We start from the raw sequence: 26,874 nt of genomic DNA on the forward strand, positions 1-26,874 counted from the left end.
AGAGCAAGACTCCATCTCAAAAAAAAAAAAAAAAAACAAATTTAAAGAAAAGGAATCTTGACCACTTTGGATCAAACCTGTCTGCTAGGTTAGTCAATTTATTTGCAAATGAGGAAACTCTTAACATCATCACGGCCAATGAGGAAGCCTAGGACAAGAGCCTTGTTCACCAGCTGACGGGCTTTGCAGGTGGTCTTGCCATGTTTCCAGGCTAGTCACAAATTCTTGTCCTCAAGTGATCTTCCCACTTCAGCCTCCCCATTAGCTAAGACTACAGGTACGCACCACCGTGCCTGGCTAATTTTTTATTTTTTTATTTTTCTTTTTGTAGAGACGGGGATTTTGCTATGTTGCCCAGGCTTGGATTACAGATGTCAGCCACCAGGCCGAACTGTTTGCTCATTTTTTCTTTTTTCTTTTTTTTTTTTTTTGAGATGGAGTTTCGCTCTGTCGCCCAGGCTGGAGCACAGTGACACAATCTCGGCTCACTGCAACCTCTGCCTCCCGGGTTCAAGCAACTCTCCTATGTCAGCCTCCTGAGTGCTGGGATTATAGGCTCATGCCACCACGCCCGGCTGATTTTTGTATTTTTTAGTAAAGACAGGGTTTCACCAGGTTGGCCAGGCTAGTCTCAAACTCCTGGCCTCAAGTGATCCACCAGCCTCAGCCTCCCAAAGTGCTGGGATGACAGGCATGAGCCACCACGCTCAGCCTGTTTGCTCATTTTTAAACATAAATGATGTCAAGAGTGGGAAGCAAACAAATAAATTAATAAATAAATAAAATTAGCTGGGCGTGGTGGCGTGCACCTGTAGTTCCAGCTACTGGAGAGGCTGAGGCTGGAGGATTGCTTGAGCCCAAAAGGCTGAGGCTGCAGTGAGCTGTGATCGCACCACTGCACTGCAGCCTAGGTGACAGAGCAAGACCCCATCTCAAAAACAAACAAACAAACAACAAAATAAAAAACAGAGAGGGAAGACAGAAGAAAGGGGAGATAGGATAAGGGGTACAATCTTGAAACTCCAGCACACACATCACCTCCCTTTACTGGGAAATGGACGGTTCTATCTGACACAGGCGCATTCGGAGAGACAGATCACAGAAGGACCTGGGCTCCCAGCCTGACGCACAGGCGCTCGCTGACGTCCCTGGGTCCTCCCCGGGGCATTTCAGGTGTTCAGTCACAAAGAACAGATTTTAATTCTGACACAGGGTCGGGTGACATGGGAAGTAACTGGTCGATGAGTATCAGGTAGGAGGAAGGAAAAGAAAAACTTGTCAGACCAGTCACCAAGTGAGCAGACGGCCAACGGGAAAGCCGCCTTTCCATTACGATGGATTTTAACTCTTCCCAAAAGGATTGGGCCAAAAGGTCAGTTTCAACCAATAGCGCTCAGCCTCCCCCGCCCCAATCCCCGGCCCCCCGCACCCACTGGCTCCAGGAAGCCAGGCAGTGGTGGGAATTGTAAATTCGTTATCTTCACCACTCAAGATTTAGACAACATCATCTGTGGGGCAGCCAAGTGACCACACAGTCAACTGGTCTACCATCTTTCTGCACAGCCTTGAACCCACCGTAACACTTTCTGCCCACCCGTCAGCTTATATAGCCTGATAGTTACTGCGACTTCCTCCCTGACTCAGCAAGGACTTCGGGGCCCCAACAAAAAGCCTGGCTCAGCAAGGCTGTCCACTCAGTATTGGTGGAAACAGCCCCTCCTAAACACAGCCCCCGCGTGACCTTCATGATGGCATTGGAGCCCATGAGGACCCTGCACTGGTCCAAGCCTCCCTTCCCAGCATGAGGCACCCTCTTCACTCTTGCCCACAAAACACCTCTTGGCCTTGTCTTTGCCATTTCATCCACCTGAATACCCTTCCCTCTCACCCTCTGTTTTCTTTTCTTTTTTTTTTCCTGTCTTTTCACTTCTTTTCTTTCTTTCTTTTTGTTTTTGTTTGTTTGTTTGTTTGTTTGTTTTTGAGATAGGGTCTCACTCTGTTACCCAGGCTGGGGTACAGTGGTGTAATCATAGCTCATTGCAGCCTCAAAGTCCCAGGCTCAAATGATCCTCCCACCTCAGACTCCTGAGTAGCTGGGACTACAGGCACACAGCACCACACTTGGCTAATTTTTTAAAATTTTTTGTAGAGATGGGGTCTTGCTACGTTGCCCAGGCTGAGCTCGAATTCCTGGGTTCAAGCGATCCTCCTGCCTCGGCCTCCCAAAGTGCTGGGGTTACAGGTGTGATCCACCACACTCAACCTCATCCTCTTTCTTTGTGATCCTTGCCACCCAAACCAAAGCACATCTCTGCCACTCCGATCTGGAACAATCTCTCTTCTTTTACAAATGCCAATGGCAATTCATCTTCAACCCCCGGAAAAGGAGCCAGGAGCCCAGAAACATACTCTCCAGGGCACTTGTTCTTTCCTGCTCTACAAAATCCAATCATCTCAAAAGCGAAAAGTTTGTTTAAAAAATTTCAATCACATTTTAAAAATTTATTTTATTTTAAAATAAAATATAAATAAATAAGGGCCGGGCATGGTGGCTCATGCCTGTAATCCCAGCGCTTTGGGAGGCCAAAGTGGGAGGATCACCTGAGGTCAGGAGTTCGAGACCACCCTGGCCAAAATAGAGAAACGCTGTCTCTACTAAAAATACAAAAAAAAAAAAAAAAACAATTAGCCGGGTGTGGTGGCAGGCGTCTGTAGTCCCAGCTACTTGGGAGGCTGAGGCAAGAGAATCACTTGAACTCGGGAGGCGGGGGTTGCAGTGAGCCGAGACTGCACCACTGTACTTCAGCCTGGGTGACAGAGCAAGACTCCATCTCACTAAATAAATAAATAAATAATTCCAATCATGGCTAGCACAGTGGCTCACACCTATAATACAATGCAACACTTCAGGAGGTTGAAGCGGGTGGACTGCTTGGGCCCAGCAGTTCAAGACCAGCCTGGGCAACGTGGTGAAACTCCATGTCTACACAAAATACACAAATTAGCCAGCATGGTGGTGCGTGCCTGGAATTCCAGCTACTTGGGAGGCGGAAGTAAGCCAAGATTGAGCCACTGCACCCCAGCCTGGGCGACAGAGTTGAGACTCTTGCCTCAAAAAGAAGAAAAAAAAAAATGCTAATCATCTGAGGGAAAAATGAATTACAACTACTGTGGAATTTTTTTCAGTACAGTTTTTTTTTTTCGTTTGTTTCTCTCCTAGCTTTTTTTTTTTTTTTTTGGAAGATCTTTGACAACATAAAAGGGAAGAAAAATGAATAAGAGATTCAAGTAGGCCATCATTCACGTTACGGGCTCTACCCCACCTTTTTTTTTTTTTTTTTTTGAGACGGAGTCTCACTGTGACCCCCAGGCTGGAGTGCAGTGGTGCAACCTCAGCTCACTGCAACCTCCGCCTCCTGGGTTCAAGTGATTCTCCTGTCTCAGCCTCCCAAGCAGCTGGGATTACAGGTGCCCACCACCACACCCAGCTAATTTTTGTATTTTTAGTAGAGACGGGGTTTCACTATATTGGCCAGGGTGGTCTCGAACGCCTGACCTGAGGTGATCCACCCACCTTGGCTTCCCAAAGTGCTGGGATTACAGGCGTGAGCTGCTGTGCCTGGCCTCCCCCACCTTATCTTTTTCTTTTTGTTGGATCCCCGTGTGCAGGCGTTACACTTTCCTGTCTTCTGTATGGACGACAGTGACATCGCCACAAGGGAATTTATCAATATTCCCTGTTATCTGGAGAACATCACGATTTCCAGGTGCTCTGCTCCAAACACATCTAGAAGCACAAGTTCGATGACTCATTCGAAAGGGAGAGGCGGGGTGGGAGGAAGGAGGTGGGTGGAGCGGGGGCCTTGCCTTGTACATATACCACACTCCTCCACCCAAACAGAGAGCTCCAAAAAAAAAAAAAAAAAAACACAAATGCTAATCATCTGAGTGAAAACTGAATTAGAACTACTGTGGAATTTTTTTCAGTACAGTGCTCTACCCCGCCTTTTTTCTTTTTTTTTTTTTTTGAGATGGAGTCTCAGGAAGGAAGGAAGGAAGAAAGGAAGGAGGGAAGAAAGAAAAGGAAAGAAAGGAAGGAAAGAGGGAAGGAAGGAAGAAAGGAAGGAGGGAAGAAAGAAAAGGAAAGAAAGGAAGGAAAGAGGGAAGGAAGGAAGGAAGGAAGGAAGGAAGGAAGGAAGGAAGGAAGGAAGGAAGGAAAGAAAGAAGGAAGGGACGGACCAGCAAAGGGCAGCTGGGCTGTGTGGCCCTGAGGCCATGGTGCTCCCAAGTTCCTCATCCCTCTATCCCTGAATGCTGAATGTCCAGCTCATATATAGAGAGACAGAGTCTACCCTGTCACCCAGGCTGGAGTGCAGTGGCACAATCTCTGCTCATTGCAACCTCCGCCTGCCGGGTTCAAGTGATTCTCCTGCCTCAGCCTCCTGAGTAGCTGGGATTACAGGTGTCTGCCACCACGCTCAGCTAATTTTTGTATGATTTTTTAGTAGAGAAGGGGTTTTTCCATGTTGGCCAGGCTGGTCTCGAACTCCTGGCCTCGAGTGATCTGCCTGCTTTGGCCTCCCAAGGTGCTGGGATTACAGGCATGAGCCACCACACCCGGCCAAAAATGTGAAAAAGCATTCTTAAGCCAGGCAAGCACGGTGGCTCACGCCTATAGTCCCAGCACTTTGGGAGGCCAAGGCAGGAGGATTGCTTGAACCCAATTGTTTGAGACCAGCCTAGGTAACATAGCAAGACCCCATCTCTACCAAAAAAATAACAAGAAATTAGCTGGGCGTGGTGGTGCATGCCTGTGGTTCCAGGGCTACTGAGGAGGTTGAGGTTGCAGTGGCCTATGATCACCCCACTGCACTCCAGCTCGGGCGACAGAGTGAGACCCCATCTCTAAAAATAAAAATAAAATTAAAAATTCTTAGCTCATAGGTCATACAAAAATAGCAGCTGGTGGACTGGATTTGGCCCACGGGTCGTAGTTTGCTGATCACTAGGCAAAGGCCTTATGTCAGAGAAGTCTGAAGTCAAACCATTCCCCAGCTAGTTCTCCTAGAACAAGTCTCTTAATTCCTAGCTAAGCCTCAGTTCCCTCTTCGGTAAAATGAAGATAACAAACCCTCATAGGCTGTGATGGGATCCCCTAAGGCATTGCTTAGCACACAGTAAGTGCTCAATAAACACTAGCTATTGATGAGTGTTAAGGATGTCATTGTCAACTGTGAGCCAGGTACTATGACAGGTGCTTGAGCTACAACAAAGTCCCTGCCTTCAGGGGAGCTTAGTCTGATGGGAGAGGCCCTAAGTCAAGACAGGATGAGAAGGCTGATAAGAAGAGGCAACGTGCATGTTGGCAGGGGCAAATTCTAGATTTCCTCTCCAGTTTCTTTTCCTTCTTTCCTTCCTTCCTTCCCTCCTTCCTTTTTCTTTCCTCCTTCCTTCCTTCACTCCTTCTTTCCTTTCTCCTTCCCTCCTTTCCTTCCCTCCTTCCTTCCTTTCTTTATTCCTTCCTTTCTCCTTCCCTCCTTCTTTCCTTCCCGCCTTCCCTCCTTCCTTCCTTCCTTTCTTCCTTCTTTCATTCCTTTCTTTTCTTTCTTCCCTCTTTCCTTTTTTCCTTCCTTCCTTTTCTTTTCTTTCTTCCCTCCTTCCTTCCTTCCTTTCTTTTTACAGTTTCCTGCATTTCACCAACTTCCTGCAATGACATCTATAAGACACAATGGTAAAAGCTTGGATTCTGAGCCAGAATCCCCAGGTTCAAATCCCATCTCCACTACTTACTACCCACGTGTGTGGGGTGGGGGGAAGGGGTGGGCGGGGCAGTGTTGGAAGTGGAAGTTGCTTAACCTCTCGAAGCCTTAGTGACCTCAACCATAAATAAGATTGTTAGGAAGATGGGATGCAATATCCTAATCAAAGCACCTAGAGCCACGGCTGGCATGAAATCAGCATTTGCCGCAAAGACAATTCCGATTGTTAAAATACCAAGGCAAGCCCAGAGTGGTGGTTCACACCTGTAATCCTAGCACTTTGGTAGGCCAAGGCAGGTGGCTCACTTGAGGCCAGGAGTTCGAGACCAGCCTAGGCAACATGGCGAAACCCCATCTCTACTAAAAATACAAAAATTAGCCAGGCATGGTGGCACGTGCCTGTAATCCCAGCTACTCAGGAGGTTGAGGCAGGAGAATCGCTTGAACCCAGGAGGCGGAGGTTGCAGTGAGCTCAGATCACGCCACTGCACTCCAGCCTGGACAACAGAGCAAGACTCTGTCTCAAAAAAAAAAAGAAAGAAAGAAAAAGAAAAAAAAAAATCAAGGCAAGCCCAGCGTGATGGCTCACACCTGAAATCCCAGTACTTTGAGAGGCTGAGGTGGGGGGGATTCCTTAGAGTCCCGGAGTTTGAGACCAGCCTGAGCCACATAGCAAGACTCCCATCTCAATTTAAAAAAATATTAAAAACTAAATAAAAATGTAAAAAAATAAAATATCAAGGCAAACTTTTTAAATGGAAGAAGAAAAAGAAGCAGAGAGTTTCCACAGGCAGCTAAAAATTCTGCCAAAAATCAAACCCTCCAAGAGCGTGCGTTTAAACTCGTGCATTTAAATACGTGATATTTAACGTGGTAAGCACAATACCACACTTTGAGAGACTTTGACTCGGAGCTGTAATCTCAGACCCAGGGAGGAGGGATTTGCTGCTTTCGGCCTCCTCCTGCTTTGGTGCCGATGTCCATATGTGGCATCTCGGGCTGGTTTCCCCTGGCACCCAGCATGTCCCGGCCTCACCCACCCCTCTGGCCGGCAGTGAGCAGCTGGGGTGACCTCCCAGAAAGAAAATGCCAGTGGGTTTGGCTAAAGCAGCTGGTCAGGCAAGCCCTGTGGCTTCTGGTCCCCTCGAAATGCCCAGAGCTGAGAATTTCCAGAGCAGCCCACGCTGTTGGCACCCAAAAATCAGGGTGGTCTTCCCTCTAGGGCTGGAGGTGTGGCACTCATCCCTCATCAGCAGGTCACAAGATACACGTTCCTCTGCCTGCCTCAAAACCAAAGTCAGAAATGAGGCTGAGCCCTGGTAGATATTCACCTGGAAGCTAGTCTGCCCAGATAGGGTGGGCCCATGGTGCTTACTTACTGGAACCTTCCAGAACACTCACGGAGCGCCCGAGGCTGGGTTAAGTGCCTCCCCCTGCACCATCTCATTCAACTCCCACACCACCACCCTAAGAAGCAGGTCCCATAATGACCCCCATTTTTCAGATGGAGAAACTGAGGTTTGAACCAGCTTGTGACTAGTCAAACGAGACTGGAAGCCGGCGCTGCCTGGCTCCAAGAACTTCTTTTTTTTTTTTAAAGAGAGAGTCTCACCGAGTCTCACTCTGTCGCCCAGGCTGGAGTGCAGTGGTGCAATCTCAGCTCCCTATAACCTCCACCCCTGGGCCCATGCGATCCTCCCACCTCAGCCTTCCAAGTAGCTGGAGTTACAGGCACCTGCCACCATGCCTGGCTAATTTTTGTATTTTTTGTAGAGACGGGGCTTCTCCATGTTGCCCAGGCTGGTCTCGAAGTCCTAAGCTCAAGCAATCGGCCCTCCTCGGCCTCCCAAAATGCTGGCATTACAAGTATGAGCCACCGCGCCTGGCTGGCTGAACTAATGTAGATCTCCCTCTAACTCTCCCCCTCCTCTGAGTGTACTTGGTTTGATCGTGAACATCTGCACTTGCCACTAGACTGGCCGCTCTGAGGAGGCAAAGGCTGGCTCCCTTCCTATGCCGTGAGTGCCCCAGAACATGATACCTAGTAGGCAGTCAATAAACGAGCTGCATAGACCCCGTCTCCACTCTTCCCATGTAGGGCTTCGTGCATTGGACTCTCCTGGTATCTTCACCCCAAATCCATTGCAGGATAATGGAGAGAGGGCTATGGATCATTATTAGCATATGCCATGTTTTTTTTTGTTTCTTTGAATTCCCCTAACCATTTTTTTTCTTTAAAAAAAAAAAAAACGGAGTTTCACTCTGTCACCCAGGCTGGAGTGCAATGGCATGATCTCAGCTCACTGCAACCTCTGCCTCCTGGGTTCGAGTGATTCTCCTGCCTCAGCCTCCTGAGTAGCTGGGATTACAGGCGTCCACCACCACCCCTGGCTAATTTTCGTATTTTTAGTAGAGACAGCGTTTCGCTATGTTGGCGAGGCTGGTCTCTAACTCCTGACCTCAAGCGATCCACCCACCTCGGCCTCCCAAAATGCTGGGCTTACAGGTGTGGGACCTCCACACCCGGCCCCTTTAACCATTGAAAGCCTTCCTTTGGTCTCTCTGTAAAAAGTGCTTAAGGGACAGGTAGAAGAAGGGGTGGATGTTGCTCGGAATTGCTTAAACTAGGTCCAAAGGACAAACCAGCACCTTCATCCTAAATGTTGATCCATTCCCCTGATGCTTCCAGAAGCTGCCAAGTGTGGAAGACAAAAATAGCAATTACGGATGTTCACAGAAGTATCTGAGAAGACTCTGGGGGAAAAGAGGAGTTGATGGATAGCTTTTCCAGCCCTTTTCTGTCACCTAAGACAGGGGAGTATCCTCTGAAAGCTCAATCTATTCTGCATTCAAAAATCCCACCAGACATTGAATAAGCCTCCTAAGGCTGGGTGCGGTGGCTCACGCCTGTAATCCCAGCACTTTGGGAGGCCGAGGCCAGTGGATTATATGAGGTCAGGAGTTCAAGACCAGCCTAGCCAACATGGTGAAACCCCATCTCTACTAAAAATACAAAACATTAACTGGGCATGGTGGCAGTTGCCCGTAATCCCAGCTACGCGGGAGGCTGAGCCAGGAGAATCGCTTGAACCTGGGAGGCAGAGGTTGCAGTGAGCTGAGATCGCACCATTGCAATCCAGCCTGGGCGATGAGAGCAAAATTCCATCTCAAAAAATAAATGAATAAATAAACCTCTAAAGCCTCAGCAACAAGGTTAACGCAGGCATTGAAAAGCTAGATGTGTAAACGGCAGCGGCCCTGATTCACAATGGCAGAAATGTGAAAGCAACCAAGTGCCCGTAGATGGATGAATAAACAGGCAAAATGTGCTCCCTCCACACAATGGAACACGATTCAGCCTTAAAAAGGAAAGAATTTCCGACGCAGGCTACCACGTGGATGAACCTTGAGGACAACACGCTCAGTGAAATAAGCCAGGCACAAAAGGACAAATCCTGTCTGATTCCACTCACAGGAGGTCCCTAGAGTCATCACATTCATAGAGACAGAAAATAGGATGGTAGGTGCCAGGGGGCTGGGAGAGGGAGATGGTAGAGTGAGTGTTTCATGGGAAAACAGTTTCAGTTTGGGAGGATGAGAAAGTTTGGGAGATGGTGGTGGTGATGGTTGCAAATCCACGTGAACGTGCTTAATGCCACTGAAAACTGTGTACTTAAAATGGTTAAGATGGGGCCAGACGCGGTGGCACTCACCAGTAATCTCAGCACTTTGTCAGGCTGAGGTGGGTGTATCGTTGAGGCCAGGGGTTTGAGATCATCCTGGCCAAGATGGCAAAGCCCCCTCTGTCCTGAAAATACAAAACTTAGTCGGGCGTGGTGGCCAGTGCCTATAAGTCCCAGCCACTCAGAAGGCTGAGGCAGGAGAATCACTTGAATCCAGGAGGCGGAGGTTGCAGTGAGCCGAGATCGCACCACTAGCCCCCAGCCTAGGTGACAGAGCAAGACTCCACCTCAAAAAAAAAAGTTAAGATGAAAAATTTATTCTATGTGTATTTTACCACAATAAAAGAAATTGAAGAGGGGAAAGAAAGCTGAAGCTGACTTGCTATCCAAAGACGGGGCAACCGTTCAAAAAACAATCATTTCTTGGCCCCCTAGGGATAATGCTGTTAATGGGTGGCTGAGATATATACCACATGCCAGGAACCCGGTGCCCCGGGAAGTGTTACTCGCACCTTCTCCGGGTAACAAAACCCCCAGTACTGGAAAAACAAGCCCGGTTCTTTTTATTGTTTTCGTTTGTGTTCATTTTTGTTTTTGTTTTCTTTTGTTTTTGAGATAGAGTCTCGCTTTGTCACCCAGGCTGGAGCTCAGTGGCATGAACAGGGCTCAGTGCAGCCTCGACCTCCCGGACACAAGAAGCCTGGTTCTTAATAGCAAAGCAATATTTAATTCACTCAAAATATCAGGCACAGCCAGGCACAGTGGCCGACGCATGTAATCCTAGCACTTTGGGAAGCCGAGGTAGGAGGATTGCTTGAGCTCAGAAGTTTGAGACCAGCCTGACCAACATGGCCAAACCCTGTCTTTACAATATACACAAAACTTAGCCGGGCATTGGCCGGGCGCGGTGGCTCACCCCTGTAATCCCGGCACTTTGGGAGGCCAAGGCGGGCGGATCACCTGAGGTCTGGAGTTCAAGACCAGCCTGGCCAACATGGAGAAATCCCATCTCTACTAAAAATACAAAATTAGCTGGACGTGGTGGTGCATGCGTGTAATCCCAGCTACTCAGGAGGCTGAGGCAGGAGAATTGCTTGAACCTGGGAGGCGGAGGTTGCAGTGAGCTGAGATTGTGCCACTGTACTCCAGCCTGGGTGACAGAATGAGACTCTGTCTCAAAAACAAACAAACAAACAATAACAATTGAACACCCAGCAGGGAACAGGAGACTCAATCACAGATAACACCATTCTGGATATTTTGTCTAAAATGGATACAAAAATAAATCCATAGAGGAATGTCTTAAATTATATCTCAAGACGGGTAAGCCTAGAGCATTTCAAACAAGCACCTACATTTGGAAAACTCAGTAATAGAATAAAAGAATGTTCACTGTTTCCTCTGGTGTCCCAACTAGAAGTTTAGAAGCAGCTCACTTGTTTCTAAACAGAGGGGACATCCTTCCTACTCCCCCACAGAAAATCATAGCTTTTATTCCGATGTATATCTTGCATAAATTTGGCGCAAACCCCAGTTGTCTTTTATTAGCTGTGTGGCCCTGGGCAAGTTAAGTAACCTCTCTGGTCATAGTTTAGCTTCTCCTTGCCCCGACCTAGAATATTCTCAGGATTTTTCCACAGTGCAATAATAATGGTCCCCTCTCCCACCCCCCTTCACTAACCCATCTTCCTTTTTCAACTATCCCATTCCCCATTTCCAACCATCCAACATGTACCACGGAAGGACTCATCCTGGGGGCTCCAAGGGAGTCCTCACAGACAATTCCAAGGATTCTATTTAGGTCTATTTAAGGACTCACTCACTCTGAGTGGCTTCCCCAGAGCGTTGGGCTCAGATAAGAAGATGCTCCTTTCTCCTCTCCCTTCTATCTTTTGTGATACAACCCTCAAGCCACCCACTTAACTTCTTCCCACCTCCATCGCGTGTTCCCTAGTTCTTCTTCCCAGGGAAATGTGAGAAGAAGTCCATGAAACAACAAACAAGTAACATGTGTGTATGTGGAATTGCCTCCTTGAGCATGAAAACATGATAAAACTACCATGATCAGAACAGTCACTACCGTGATCAGAACAGTCACCGCTCTGTGGCATGGAGAGGCGGATCTATGGACACACCAGAAACAGACCCCAAAGCAATGGCAAAGAGGTAGATTTCTATAATCAACAGCTGTCTGAGGCCCCCAGTTAGCTATTTGGGAGAGAAAGGAAATGCCTGTTGAGTCACACACACAAACAGATCTCAAGCAGTGAGGATGAATTTTTTTAGATAATAATAATTAAAATACAGGCTGGGCGCGGTGGCTCACGCCTGTAATCCCAGCACTTTGGGAGGCCGAGGTGGGTGGATCACCTGAGACTTCGAGGCCAGCCTGGTCAACGTAATGAAATCTCATCTCTACTAACAATACAAAAATTAGCTGGGCTTGGTGGTGGGTGCCTGTAATCCCAGCTACTTGGGAGGCTGGGGCAGGAGAACTGCTTGAACCCGGGAGGCGGAGGTTGCAGTGAGCCGAGATTGCGCCATCGCACTCCAGTCTGAACAACAAGAGTGAAACTCCATCTCAAAAAAAAAAAAAATTAAAATATAAAATGTAGAGGAAAAAAACCTTTCACGGGTAGAAGAAGACTTTCTAAGTGTAAAGTACACAAGTGGCACACTGAAATCCAGCTCTGAACTCCATCAACATTTTAAGCTTCTCCAGCAAAACAATTCCCAGAGCATTTAAACCACTGAACAACAAAAACAACAAAATGCAGTTGGCAAAGGGTTAGTAGCCTTCATTGATGAAAACCACATACAGATTAATTTTGCAAAAGCTACTGAGGTACTAAAAGACAAATGGGCAAAGGATATGAACAGGAAGAGAAAACCCAAATGATAAACAAACATGTTTTAAAAGGTTCAACCCCGATAGCAATCAAAGAAATGCAAATAGAAACAATGACAACACGTCAGCTCCTCCCTCCCGCAGTAAATTATGAAAGATTTTTCAAATAACACTCAAAGCTGGCCAAGGTGTTCCCTCTCCTCCAAAGCTAGGAAGAGCGGCCGTTGGCACAAAGTTTCCGGAACACCATTTGGCAATCTGCACCAAGAGCCTCTGACCCAGAAATTTCACTTCTGGAAAGCAAGCCTAAAGAAACAACTGCTAGATAAGCTTTGACTCTAAAATGGTGATCACTGTCTTTGTGAAAACTAGAAATCATCTTTTTTTTTTTTTTTTTTTTTTGAGACGGAGTTTCGCTCTGGTTGCCCGGGGTGGAGTGCAAAATGGCGCAATCTCAGCTCACTGCAACCTCTGCCTCCCGGGTTCAAGTGATTCTCCTGCCTCAGCCTACTAAGTAGCTGGGACTACAGGCACACACCGCCACGCCCGGCTAATTTTGTATTTTTAGTAGAGACGGGGTTTCACCATGTTGGTCAGGTTGGTCTCGAACTCCTGACCTCAAGTGGTCCACCCGCCTCAGCCTCCCAAAGTGCTGGGATTACAGGCGTGAGCCACCGCGCCTGGCCTGGAAATCATCTTAATGCCCAATAACAGGAATGGTTAAGGAAACCTTTAGTAGACACGACAGATTCCTGAAGATCACTAGAAGGAACAACCCCCAATAAACTACTCTCAGCGACATGTATTGTGGAATAAGATGAACGTTTTGCTTTTTTTTTGTTTACACATTTCTTTTTCCAAATGTCTATTATAAGCAATATCACTTCTATAATCAGATAAGAACTATTTTTTTAAAAAACCAAATCTATAGTTTTCCACTCCTTTTCCTCTCCCAAGCAAGAACATTCACTGTCTAGCACAGGAGGTGGCAAACTGCTGCCCTCGAGCAAAATCCGGCCCACGACTTGTTTTTGTAAATAAAGTTTTATTGAAACACAGCCACAGTCATACATTTATGCATGCCTGTGGCTGCTTGTCCACCACAATGGCAGAATTGAGTCGTTGCATCAGAGACCATATGGCCTGCAAAATCTGAAGTATCTACTATCTGAGTCTTTACAGAAAAACTCTGCCACTCCCCGGGCTAGTGAATGCCACCACCCACTGTTCCCCGGTCCCTACCTAATGGCCATTTTTTTTTTTTTTCTTTTAGATGGAGTCTCGCTGTCTCCCAGGCTGGAGTGCAGTGGCGCTATCTCGGCTCACTGCAAGCTCCACCTCCTGGGTTCTTGCCATTCTCCTGCCTCAGCCTCCCGAGTAGCTGGGACTACAGGCGCCAGCCACCACGCCAGGATAATTTTTTTGTATTTTTAGTAGAGACGGAGTTTCACCATGTTAGCCAGGATGGTCTCGATCTCCTGACCTCGTGATCCACCTGCCTCGGCCTCCCAAAGTGCTGGGATTACAGGCATGAGCCACCGCGCCTGGCCGGCCATTTAACATTTTTAAGCCATAAACATTTTAAGCTTTCTAGAACAAGGCACGAGACACTGCTTAGAACCCTGTATCCTGGCATACCTTTCTGGCAGTGACTATGAGTCCAACACCGTTCGACAAACTGCCCGTTGATGACGGTGGCTGGGCAGTTGGTTTTGCCCTTCGCGGTACCCGGACAGATGTCTCCACACTCCTCGTTGTCATCTTTGTTCAATACGATGTAATTATCCTCCACAGAATCCAGGATACGGGACCAGTCGATAGTGGCCAAGTAACAGAGCTCATTGTTCTTCTCGATGCGGACAGAACCCCGGGTGATGTTCATCAGGTTGTAGAGGCCGAGTTCCTTGAGGTGAACCATCTCGAAGATGACCAGCGCATAGTTAAAGAACAGTCGTGATCCCCGGATGACCGTGAGGTTGGGGAACAGGTCCTTCAGGCTCTCGAGCCCATAGACACGGAAGAGCAGCAAGTAATCAGTGATCATTATGAGTTTGGGGAAACTGAGGTCTCGGAAATCTTCGGGCCTCGTTTTGAACATCAAGAGTATCTGCAAGTGTCCTTCGATGACAGAGCAATTCTCCAGCTCATGCAACCTAGTGAGGTTGTTCCGGATATCCATGCCGGGACACACTAGAAGAGAAAATGAACAGGAAGCAAGACAGGTGAGCAGACGCATGGTGGATGCATTAGCAGGATCAGGGGCAGAGCCGGCTTCACGGACATGAAACCTGGGCCCTGTGTTTTCATCCCGGGCCCTGTAAACTCCGCAGCCAGCCGGGATGAGTAGCTTTCTCTGTAAAGCACCCATGCCTAAGTAATTACTTTCAAAAGGCCAAGAAAATAATTCTTTTGGCAAGCCCTGTTAAAATCCTTAAAATCGTCACCTCTGAAATGATGCAGTTGGGACAATGGGATTACAGGGGATTGAGTAACTCGACAGGTGCAGAAGGCGAAAGGGGAACTGTCTCCAGTGCGTCAACACAGAAGATCTTCAGGAGATAATTTACCGGGATAAAGGTGCCCGCGTCAGAAATGGGGCAAGGAAAGCTGAATGTATTTGTTTTGTCAATCCTCCCACCTCGCTGGCTGACTTTCCTTCCAGGTCTGCTCTCCTGGCCTGCAATCAAGACCTAATTACCTTTTACCTGGGTGTGGTGAGAGCTTCCCAGGGAGCCCGATCTCCATTGCCCAAATGCCCTGAGTTCTCATTCTCCTGAAGGCGGTCCCTCCCAGGCCCCAATGCCCTCCATGGCTCCCCATCACCCTGCACTTCCCTCAAGATTCTGCCCCTCCATCCCCTGCACTCTGCTACACAGGCCTGCCCACCACTCTTGCACAACTCCAAGACTCCTATCCTCCTCTGTAACATGGCTTATGTGGAAGAAGAAGTGAAATAACTCAGGGCAAGCACTCAAACAGTGCCTGAAACATAGTAAGTGCTGCATTAATGTCAGCTATTTTGTTGTTTGTTGTTGTTGTTGCTGTTGTTTATTCCCCCAAACATGTGACAGTCATCTCTAGGCATCTCTAGGCTAGTCTCTCTTTTGGCTGGCGAAGTGCTTTGTACCTTAGCTCCCTATTTCTAAATCCAGCCCATCATGCTTCAAGATATCCAGTTCAAATGCTGCCTGCTCCTCCAGGCAGCCTTCCCTGATTTCCTTTCCTTGGCACACTTATTTGTGTGTTTCTCCTCCTTGTGTCCCTTACACTTAACATTTTTCAAAATCAAAGTCTTTAGATGGCTTCTCTCTGCCAACACACACACACACACACACCCTACCTCCCCAACACACACACCACAGTCCTCAGCACCTAGAATATAAGTCTCAGTATACAACCCCTGCTTATTTTGTTCCAAAACACTAAACCTTCCATCAATATCTTTGAAGAAAACAGATTGTTCTAAAGAAGAATAGCAAATCCTCTTAAAAAAAATCCACCCTGAGAATTACCCACAAAAGAAGCACAAATTAGAAAAAACAACAACAACAAAACACAGCAAAAGCAAACAAATGGGAAAAACAAAGTAGCAGTGATCCTGGATCACATTCCATGCAGCAAATGGATTAGGCTGAGTCAAGAAAACACACACACACACACACACACACACACACACTTGCTTGCTAGGAAGTTGGAGGAAAGCCTCAGTACACAACTATGGGTTAATCTCCACACTCCCCTCAACACTGGCTGCCCGGGGTCTGAACCAAGCAGGAACCCTGCAGGGACCAAGCTCAGGCTGGGAGGCAGCTTCAAGGGGACAAGGATGCCAGTCCCAGCCCCCCACCCCTCCTAGTCAGAGACCCAAGCCCAGTCAGAGGCTCCCAGTCACAGTCACATCAACAGCTTCCACATCCAGAGATGTCAAAGGACCCCATGTGCCACTGATGCCTCCCAGCAAGCTCTGTCCCCATCCCATAGATAAGAAAACTGAAGCTCCAAGGGGCAAAGCCCATCACTCAAGGACACGCAACTCACCAGTGACTGGCAGGGTTGCCAGACTTAGCAAATAAAAATGCAGAATGCCCAGTTGAATTTGAATTTCAGATAAGCAATACCCTTTTTAGGATAAGTATATCCCATGTAATGTTTGGGACATACTTACCCTAAAAAAAATTACTCATTGTTTCTATGAAATTCTTGTGGGGTTTTTGTTGTTGTTATTTTGATGTGGAGTCTCGTTCTGTTGCCCAGGCTGAAGTGCAGTGCCGTGATCTTGGCTCACTGCAACCTCCACCTCCTGGGTTCAAGTGACTTTCCTGCTTCAGTCTCCCAAGTAGTGTCCAACACCATGCCCGGCTAATTTTTGTATTTTCAGTAGAGACGGGATTTCACCATGTTGACCAGGATGGTCTTGATCTCCTGACCTCGTGATCCACCCGCCTCAGCCTCCCAAAGTGCTGGGATTACAGGCATGAGCCACCATGCCTGGCCGGCATCCTAATCTTGGATTTGGCCATAGCCCTGGGCTTCTCAACCCTGAGTCCCACACTATATTTCATTTCTGTCTCTCTCCCTGTCACACACACACACAGACACACATACACACACACACACACTGCAGGTACAAAGAACACTTGCCCGCCATCCTCCCCAGGCTATGGCAGAACCAAAATCAGACATGAATATGCATTCAAAGGTTAACTAGGGCTGGGCACAGTGGCTTATGCCTGTAATCCCAGCAGTTTGGGAGGCCACAGTGGGAGGATCGATTGAAGCCAGGAGTTCAAAGTCAGCTTGGGCAACATAGCAAGACTCCAACTCTAAAAAAAAAAAATAATAATTAAATATCTAGGCATGGTGGCATATGGTTGTAATTCCAGCTACTTGGGAGGCTGAGACAGGAGGTTCACTTGGGTCCAGGAATAGGAGGTTACAGTGAACTATGATCACACCACTGCACTCCAGCTTGGGCAACAGAGTGAGACCTCGTCTCAATTAAAAAAACACAACTGCTGGGCGCGATGGCCGGCTCATGCCTGTAATCCCAGCACTTTGGGAGGCCGACATGGGCTGATCACGAGTTCAGGAGATCAAGACCATCCTGGCTAACACGGTGAAACCCTGTCTCTACTAAAAAATACAAAAAAAATTAGCCAGGCGTGGTGGCGGGTGCCTGTAGTGGCAACTACTTGGGAGGCTGAGGCAGGAGAATGGCATGAACCCGGGAGGCAGAGCTTGCAGTGAGCCGAGATCACACCACTGCACTCCAGCCCGGGAGACGGAGCGAGACTCTCTCAAAAAAAAAACAAAAAAAAAAACAAAGATTAACTGGCTGTTGGACATTAGGGAAATACAAATTCAAACCACAATGAGATACCACTTTATCCCCACTAGGATAGCTAAAACCAAAAAGAGTGACAATTACAAGTGCAAAGAATGTAGAGAAATGGGCCGGGCACTGTGGCTCACACCTGTAATCCCAGCTCTTTGGGAGGCCAAGGCGGGCAGATCACGTGAGGTCAGGAGTTCAAGACCAGCCTGGCCAACATGGAGAAACCCGATCTCTACTAAAAATACAAAAAACAATTAGCTGGGTGTGGTGGCAGGCGCTTGTAGTTCCAGACACTTGGGAGTCTGAGGCAGGAGAATCACTTGAACCTGGGAGGTGGAGGTTGCAGTGAGCCAAGATCACTGCACTCCAGCCTGGGAGACAGAGCGAGACTCCATCTCAAAGAAAAAATAAAATGTAGGGAAATTGGTATCCTTTTGCATTCCTGATGGGGATGTAAAACAGTGCAGCCACTGTGGAAAACATTCTGGTAGTTCCTCAAAATATTAAACCAAGAGTTGCCATATGACCTGGCAATTCCACTCCTAGGTAACTACCTAAGAGAAATGATACTACACGTCCACACAAAGACGTGTACACAAATGTCTATAGCAGCATTATTCATATAGCTGAGGCTGAGTGCAGTGGCTCACGCCTGTAATCCCAGCACTTTGGGAGGTAGAGACGGAAGGATTGCTTGAGCCCAAGAGTTCAAGACCAACCTGGGCAACATAGTGAGTCTCCATCTCTATAAAAATTTAATAAAAATTTAAAATATTAGCTAGGGATGCTGGTGTGTGTCTCTGGTCCCACCTACATGGGAGACTGAGGCAGGAGGATCGCTTGAGCCTAGGAGGTCGGGACTGCAGTGATGTGTGTTTGCAGCCCTGCACTCCGGCCTGGGCAACAAAGCAATATCTTGTCTCAAAAGTAAATACGGGCTGGCCACAGTGGCTCACGCCTATAATCCCAGCACTGTGGGAAGCCGAGGTGGGCGGATCACGAGGTCAGGAGATTGAGACCACCCTGGCCAACATGGTGAAACCCCATCTCTACTAAAAATACAAAAAAAAATTAGCTGGGCATGGTGGCGAGTGCCTGTAGTCCCAGCTACTTGGGAAGCTGAGGCAGGAGAATCCCTTGAACCAGGGAGTCGGAGGTTTCAGTGAGCCAAGATTGCACCACTGCACTCCAGCCTGATGAAAGAGCGAGACTCCGTCTCTAAATAAATAAATAAATAAATAAATGTAAATAAAAGGCCAACCACAGTGGCTCACTCCTGTAATCCCAGCACTTTGGGAGGCTGAGGTGGGTGGATCACCTGAGGTCGGGAGCTCGAGACCAGCTTGGCCAACATGGTGAAACCCTGTCTCTACTAGAAATATAAAAATTAGCTGGGCGGGGCAGCACATGCCTGTAATCCCAGCTACTAGGGAGGCTGAGGCAGGAGAACGGCTTGAACCCGGGAGGCGGAGGTTGCAGTGAGCTGAGATCGTGCCTTTGCACTCCAGCCTGGGTGACAGAGCGAAACTCCATCTCAAAAAACAAAAAAACAAAACAAAACAAAAAAACCCACAAAACAAAAACAAAAACAAACAAACGAAAACAAAACAAAACTATGCCTCCAGTATAGCTGGAACCACAGACATGCACCACCATGCCCAGCTAATTTAAATTTGTTTTGTAGAGATAGTGGTCTGTGTTGCCCAGGATACTCTCAAACTCCTGAATTCAAGTGATCTTCCAGTCTTGGCCTCCGAAAGTGCTGGGATTACAGGTATGAACCTTTTCCATAAAAGAAGCAAACAGAGAAGGCCACATGTTGTCCGACTCCATTCATACAAAAAAATCCGGAAGAGGCAAATCCATAGAGACAGAAAATAGATTCGTGGCTGCCAAGAGCTAGGGAAATGGGGGATGGAAAGTAGTAGCTAGAGGGTACAGGGTTTCTTTGAGGATGATGCAAATGTTCTAAAACTGACTGTGGTCACAGTTGCACAACTGTAAATGTACTCAAAACCACCTAACTGCATACTTAAAATGGGTGAATTGTATGTCATGTGAATTCTATCTCACTAAAGTTGTTATGAGTAAAGATTAAACAGCTATAATTGTAGGGAACAATCAAGAATTGCTTTTCTTTTTAAAAATCCTATGAATCTAACTCTTAATTCGTTAAAGCCGTATGTGTCCCTATTAGTGAAAGACAATAGAGCAGTTTACCACTGGGACAGAAAATACCCAGAGGATGTTAGAAATGAAGGCAGAAATAGACGCAAGGACTTCTGCTGGCTTTTAACATCTCTGAGTGGGAGTGAAGGATGCTTCAAGTTCTTCATAATGGGTACCTGGTTAATGGCCCCTCTTTGTGCAGGTAGAAAAAGGCAATGAGGAAGAGGGTGCTAGTAGCAGCTAATATTTTCTTTTTCCTTTTTTCTTTTTTTTTCTTTAATTGAGACTGTCTTACTCTGTTGCCCAGGCTGGAGTGCAGTGGCACGATCTCAGCTCGCTGCAAACTCCACTTCGGGGGTTCAAGCAATTCCCCTGCCTCAGCCTCCCGAGTAGCAGGGATTACAGGCATGTGCCACCACACCCAGCTAATTTTGTATTTTTAGTAGAGACGGGATTTCATCATGTTGGCCAGGCTGGTCTCGACCTCTGACCTCAGGTGATCCGCCCACCTCGGCCTCCCAAAGTGCTAGGATTACAGGCGTGAGCCACCGTGCCTGACCACCATCTCCGTACTAAAATATGCCAAACGGGCCAGGTACCATGGCTCACGCCTGTAATCTCAGCTACTCAGGAGGCTGAGGCAGGAGAATCGCTTGAACCCAGGAGATGGAAGTTGCAGTGAGCTGAGATCATGCCATTGCACTCCAGCCTGGTTCAAAAAAAAAAAAAAAAAACATTCCACAGGTAACAACTAAAAAAAGATTAATGAGATAGTCTACAGCAGTGGCCCCAACCTTTTTGGCACCAGGGACCAATGATAGAAGATAATTTTTCCATGGACAGGGGATGGGTGGTGATGGTTTTAGAATGAAACTGCTCCACCTCAGATCATCAGGCATCAGTTAGATTCTCATAAGGAGCAGGCAACCTAGATCCCTTGTATGCGCAGTTCACGATAGGATTCGAGCTCCTATCAGAATCTAATGCTGCCATTGATCTGACACGAGGCGGAGCTCAGGCGGCAATGCTCACCTGCCCTCCGCTCACCTGCCCTCCGCTCACCCGCCCTCCGCTCACCTCTGCTGTGCAGCCCAGCTCCTCACAGGACATGGACTGCTACTGGTCTGTGGCCTGAGGGTTGGGGATCCCTGGTCTGCAGGATTTTTTTCCCATGATGCCTAAGAGATGTAGTGTGTGCTTTACCCTGGCAGCCCATCTCAAAACGGAGGCTCATTTTTCATTAAAAATATTTGTCAGCCGGGCGCGGTGGATCACACCTGTAATCCCAGCACTTTGGGAGGCCGAGGCAGGCGGATCACGAGGTCAGGAGATCAAGACCATCCTGGCTAACAAGGTGAAACCCCGTCTCTACTAAAAATACAAAAATTAGCCGGGCGTGGTGGCAGGTGCCTGTAGTCTCAGCTACTCGGGAGGCTGAGGCAGGAGAATGGCGTGAACCCGGGAGGCGGAGCTTGCAGTGAGCCAAGATTGTGCCACTGCATTCCAACCTGGGCAACACAGCAAGACTCCGTCTCATAACAAAAAACAAAAAAACAAAACAAAACAAAGGCCGGGTGCGGTTGCTCACGCCTGTAATCCCAGCACTTTGCGAGGCCAAGGCAGGTGGATCACTTGAGGTCAGGAGTTCGAGCCCAGCCTGGCCAAAGTTTGAGGCCCGTCTCTAACAAAAATATTAAAAATTAGCCAGGCTGGGCACGGTGGCTCACACCTGTAATCCCAGCACTTTGGGAGGCCGAGGCGGGTGGATCACCTGAGATCAGGAGTTCGAGACCAGCCTAACCAACATGGAGAAACCCTGTCTCTACTAAGAATACAAAATTAGCCGGGCATAGTGGTGCATGCCTGTAGTCCCAGCTACTTGGGAGGCTGAGGCAGGAGAATCACCTGAACCCAGGAGGCAGAGGTTGTAATGAGCCGATATCATGCCATTGCACTCCAGCCTGGGCAACAAGAGGGAAACTCCATCTCAAAAAAAAAAAAAAAAATTAGCCAGGTATTGTGGTGCACGCCTATAATCCCAGCTACTCAGGAGGCTGAGGCAGGAGAATCGCTTGAACCTGGGAGACAGAGGTTGCAGTGAGCCGAGATCGTGCCACTGCACTCCAGCCTGGGTGACAGAGCGAGACTTGATTTCAAAAAAAAAAAGAAAGAAAAAAAGAAAGAAAGAGGGGCTCCAGGGGGCACAGTATGAAAGGCCAGGGACTAGGAAGGGCACCTATGTCCCACAGCCACCCTGACACCAACACCTTCTGTAAGCTCTGGAACGTCTGACTCCTCTAGTCTATGACATAGTTTTGTAATCCTAACAATATCAAACATCAAACCACAGGATTAGAAGGGGGCTTCCGTGCTATTTCAGGAGTCCTGAAATTTATACAGACAGGAGCAGACAGGACACAGAAGACAGGAGGAAAAACAAGAGAAGTCCTGCCAGACCAGAAAGGCGCTTTGTAACAGGTGGTATGGAGACCGTGTAACTGGGTATAATTAGGAGGGAACATATGAGGTCCTCCCTTTTCTGATCTTCTGGAAGGAAACAAAAAGATACATCCTTGAGAGTAGAATGACAACAACAAACACACACACACACACAGGCAGTCAGAAAACAGTTGTATCCCACCAGGCACAGTGGCTCACATCTGTAATCCCAGTACTTTGGGAGGCTGAGGCGGGACGATCACTTAAGGTCTTGAGTTTGAGGCCAGCCTGGGCAACACAGCCAGACCTTGTCTCTGCAAAAAATAAAAATAAAAAAACTAGCCAGGCATGGTGGTGCATGCCTGTAGTCCCAGCTACTTGGGAGGAAGAAGCGCGAGAATCATTTGAGCCCAGGAGTTGAGGGCTGCAATGAGCCATAATCACACCACCGCACTCCAGCTGGGATGACAGAGCAAGACCCTGTCTCTAATGATAAAAATAAATGAGATTTTAAAATCAATTTCAAAAAGCAGTTGCATCCCTAGTCTTTTAAGTCCCTTCCTGTCTGACTACTTTTGCCTGCATTGATAACAAGGGTAATTTTTAGAAAGTACCTATGGTTTCCACATTCCCACAAAGGCAAAGGAAATAAGAATCTCATGATAGCATCCTGCATTTCCTGAACATACGTCAGGGGCTTTTATATAAACCTGATGAGACACCCTACTTCTAAGGAACCGGAAGAAAATGCCAGATGTGAAATTAAACATTCATTCTCACAAGTCCGCTTTGAACTCCAACAGGAACTTAGAGCCAGTCTGTACATGGCACTACAGAATAGCAAACCTTGTTCTGCTGGAAACAAAATATGTTTCTAAAATCCTGCAAGCCAGCGGGGCGCGGTGGCTCACACCAGTAATCCCAGCACTTTGGGAGGCCGAGGTGGGTGGATCATTTGAGGTCAGGAGTTCGAGACCAGCCTGGCCAACATGGTGAAACCCTGTCTCTACTAAAAATACAAAAATTAGTCGGGCGTGGTGGTACACGCCTGTAATCCCAGCTACTCGGGAGGCTGAGGCAGGAGAATTGCTTGAACCCGGGAGGTGTAGGTTGCAGTGAGCCAAGATCGTGCCACTGCCCTCCAGCCTGGGCAACAGAGTGAGACTCCATCTCAAAATAATAGTAATAATAATAATCCCTCAAGCCAGATGGACAAGGTGGCTCACACCAGTAATCCCAGCCCTTTGAGAGGCCAAGGCAGGTGGATGGCTTGAGGTCAGGAGTTTGAGACCCACCTGGGCAACATGGGGAAACCCCATCTCTACTAAAATACAAAAATTAGCTGGGCATGGTGGCACATGCCTGTAGTCCCAGCTACTCAGGAGGCTGAGGCAGGAGAATTGCTTGAATCCCGGAGGCGGAGGGTTGCAGTGAGCCGAGATCGTGCCACTGCACTCCAGCCTGGGCAACAGAGTGAGACTCCACTCAAAATAATAATAGTAATAGGCAACATGGTGAGACCCCATCTCTACTAAAATACAAAAATTAGCCAGTCGTGGTGGCACACACCTGTAGTCCCAGCTACTCAGGAGGCTGAGGTGGGAGGACCACTTGAGCCCAGGAGGTCAAGGCTGCAGTGAGCTGTGATTGCGCCACTGCACTCCAGCCTGAGCAACAGTGCAAGACCCTTTCTCAAAAAAATATAAATGAATAAATGAAATAAGTAAAATCCCAAGAGCCACTGCTGCCTCTCCCTGCCACCAGTGTTGGCAGAGGGCAGGGATTCCCCTCCCTGAAACACAGGCCAGGGGTTTTTGGACATCTCATGAACTTTCCAAAAGGTAATCAACCCAGCGGTTTCCATGCAGATGAAAATACAACAAGAAGGGCATTTGCATTCAAAGGATTCTAAACGGGAAATGACAAACCCACATTTTTGTTTTGTTTTGTTTTGTTTTGTTTTTTTAGATGGGGTCTTGCTCTGTTGCCCTGGCTGGAATGCAGTGGTGCAGTCTCGGTTCACTGCAACCTCCGCCTCCCGGGCTCCAGCGATTCTCCCACCTCAGCCTCCCAAGTAGCTGGGAATACAGGCGTGAGCCACCGTGCTCGGCTAATTTTTGTATTTTTAGTAGAGACAGGGTTTCACCATGCTGGCCAGGCTGGTCTCGAACTCACCACCTCAGGTGATCCACCTGCCTCGGCCACCCAAAGTGCTGTGATTACAGGCATGAGCCACAGATTCACCAGTTTTAAACCACTTGCAGCCGATTCTTGCTATTGGTGGTAGTTTGGCTCTGTGAAATTCCCCTGAATGTTGAACTAGCGAATACTGAACCACCGTTCCTAGGAAAATGCGAGGGTAAGTACCTGCGAACTTCTGGCCACAACACATTTATCCATGGATCAATACCTAGCCTTGTTTTATCTGTGTTTCTGTTGAAAGACACTATTGAATCTATATTGTTGATTCATTAACACTGAACTTACGGCCAACAGTAATAGAACTCATGCCTGAACAAAGTTTATGTAACACATGCCTGTGTGTGTGTGTGTGTGTGTGTGTGTGTGTGTGTGTGTTGGTTTTGTTGTTGTTGTTGTTTTTTTTTTTTTGAGACAGGGTCTCACTCTGTTGCCCAGGCTGGAGTGCAGTGGCACCGCCTTGGCTCACTGCAACCTTCACCTCCTGGGCTCAAGCAATTCTTGTGCCTCAGCCTCCCAGGTAGCTGGGATTACAGGCGTGTGCCATCATGCCCAGCTAATTTTTGTATTTTTAGTAGAGATGGGGTTTCGCCATGTTGCCCAGGCTGGTCTTGAACTCTGGCCTCAAGTGATCCACCTGCCTCAACCTCCCAAAGTGCTAGGATTGCAGATGTGAGCCACCATGCCCAGCCGCACTGCCTTTTCTCCACAAGGGTGGTGATAGCCTTCCTTAGCCAAGGAACAGTAGCGAGCTGTGCTTCAGCACCCTGGGGGGCATTTGAAACAGCCCCATCACCAACTGAAAGCACAAAAATGCTAAAAATGTGGCACCAAATAACCACAAAAAGGACTCGGGTTTTTTTGGTTGTTGTTTTTTGTTTTGAGTCTCACCCTGTCGCCCAGGCTGGAGTGCAGTGGCACAATCTCGGCTCACTGCAACCTCCGCCTCCTGGGTTCAAGTGATTCTCCTGCCTCAGCCTCCGGAGTAGCTGGGACTACAGGTACGTGCCACCACACCTGGCTAATTTTTTGTATTTTTAGTAGAGACGGGGTTTCACCATGTTAGCCAGGATGGTCTCGATCTCCTGACCTCGTGATCCGCCCGCCTCGGACTCCCAAAGTGCTGGGCATGAGCCACCGCGCCTGCTCAAAAAGGACTAGTTTTAATCCTCAATGTGCAGATTGTATGAATCTGACACATAAGGGCTGAAGCAAGAAGGTGGAATGCCCCCTTACTTGACCTCACATTTGAGACTCGTACTTATAAGTGTCCTAAAATGACCAGAAAGGCACTGAGCATGCTGGTTTGAGGGTTACAAATACATTTTAGTGAGTAGGTGAATTCAAAAATACAGGGTCTGGGGCCGGGTGCAGTGGCTCATGCCTGTAATCCCAGTACTTTAGGATGTCAAGATGGGAGAATCACTTGAGGCCAGGAGTTTGAGACCAGCCTGGGCAACATAGCAAGACCTTATCCCTACTGAAAAGTTAAAAATTAGGCCGGGCACAGTGGCTCACGCCTGTAATCCCAGCACTTTGGGAGGCTGAGGTGGGCGGATCACTTGAAGCCGGGAGTTTGAGACCAGCCTGACCAACATGGTGAAACCCCATCTCTACTAAAAATTGAAAAAACTAGCTGGGCATGGTGGCACGCCTGTAACCCCAGCTACTAGAAAGGCTGAGGCAGGAGAGTTGCTTGAGCCCAGGAAGCAGAGGTTGCAGTGAACCCAGATCACACCACTGCAGTCCGGCCTGGGCAACAGAGTTAGTGAGACTCCATCTCAAAAATAAATAAATAAATAAATAAATAAATAACAATAAAAACTAGCTGAGCATGGTGGTGTATGCCTGTAGTCCCAGCTACTCAGGAGGCTGAGGCAGAAGGATCGTTGATGCTCAAGAGTTGGAGGCTGCAGGGAGTTAGGACCACACCACTGCACTCCAGCCTGGGTATCAGAGCAAGAACCTGCCTCTCAAAATAAAAATTTAAATTTTAAATTTTAAAAAGAAAATATGAGATCTGGGAATGATGAGGATCAACCAGACTCAAATTTAAAATTTCAACTTTAAGAATATTAATCCAATTATAAGATACAATCTTTTAAAGTCTAGAGAAAACTATAGGGATGGACAACAGATCTGTAGTTAGGGGTGGAGGTGGTTTAGTGATAAAGGGGCGAATTGAGGGAGTTTGGACAACAATGAGACTATTCTCTATCCTAATTGTGGCAATAGCCATACAACTCTACACATGGCTTAAAAATCATAAAACGGTACACCTTTAAAAAGCCAATTTTACTGTGTGATAATTTTTAAAATATTTTGTTGTTGTTGTTACACGGTCTCACTCTGTCACCCAGGCTGGAGTGCAGTGGTACAATCACAGCTCACTGCAGCTTTGCGCTTCCAGCCTCAAGACGTCCTCCCATCTCAGCCTCCCAA

General features: G+C 47.7%; 1 protein-coding gene across 1 annotated transcript in view; it reads right to left on the reverse strand.

The window, feature by feature from the left end:
* Positions 1 to 26,874, reverse strand: part of INSR (insulin receptor) — a 169,187-nt gene that overhangs the window by 134,858 nt on the left and 7,455 nt on the right. Inside the window, exon 2 of the mRNA XM_058425747.1 lies at positions 13,929 to 14,480. Coding sequence (XP_058281730.1) covers positions 13,929 to 14,480 — 552 coding nt within the window. The remainder of the gene's footprint in view (positions 1 to 13,928; positions 14,481 to 26,874) is intronic.

Source organism: Hylobates moloch, unplaced genomic scaffold (assembly GCF_009828535.3).
Source record: "Hylobates moloch isolate HMO894 unplaced genomic scaffold, HMol_V3 SCAFFOLD_12, whole genome shotgun sequence".
Taxonomy (NCBI): Eukaryota; Metazoa; Chordata; class Mammalia; order Primates; family Hylobatidae; genus Hylobates; species Hylobates moloch.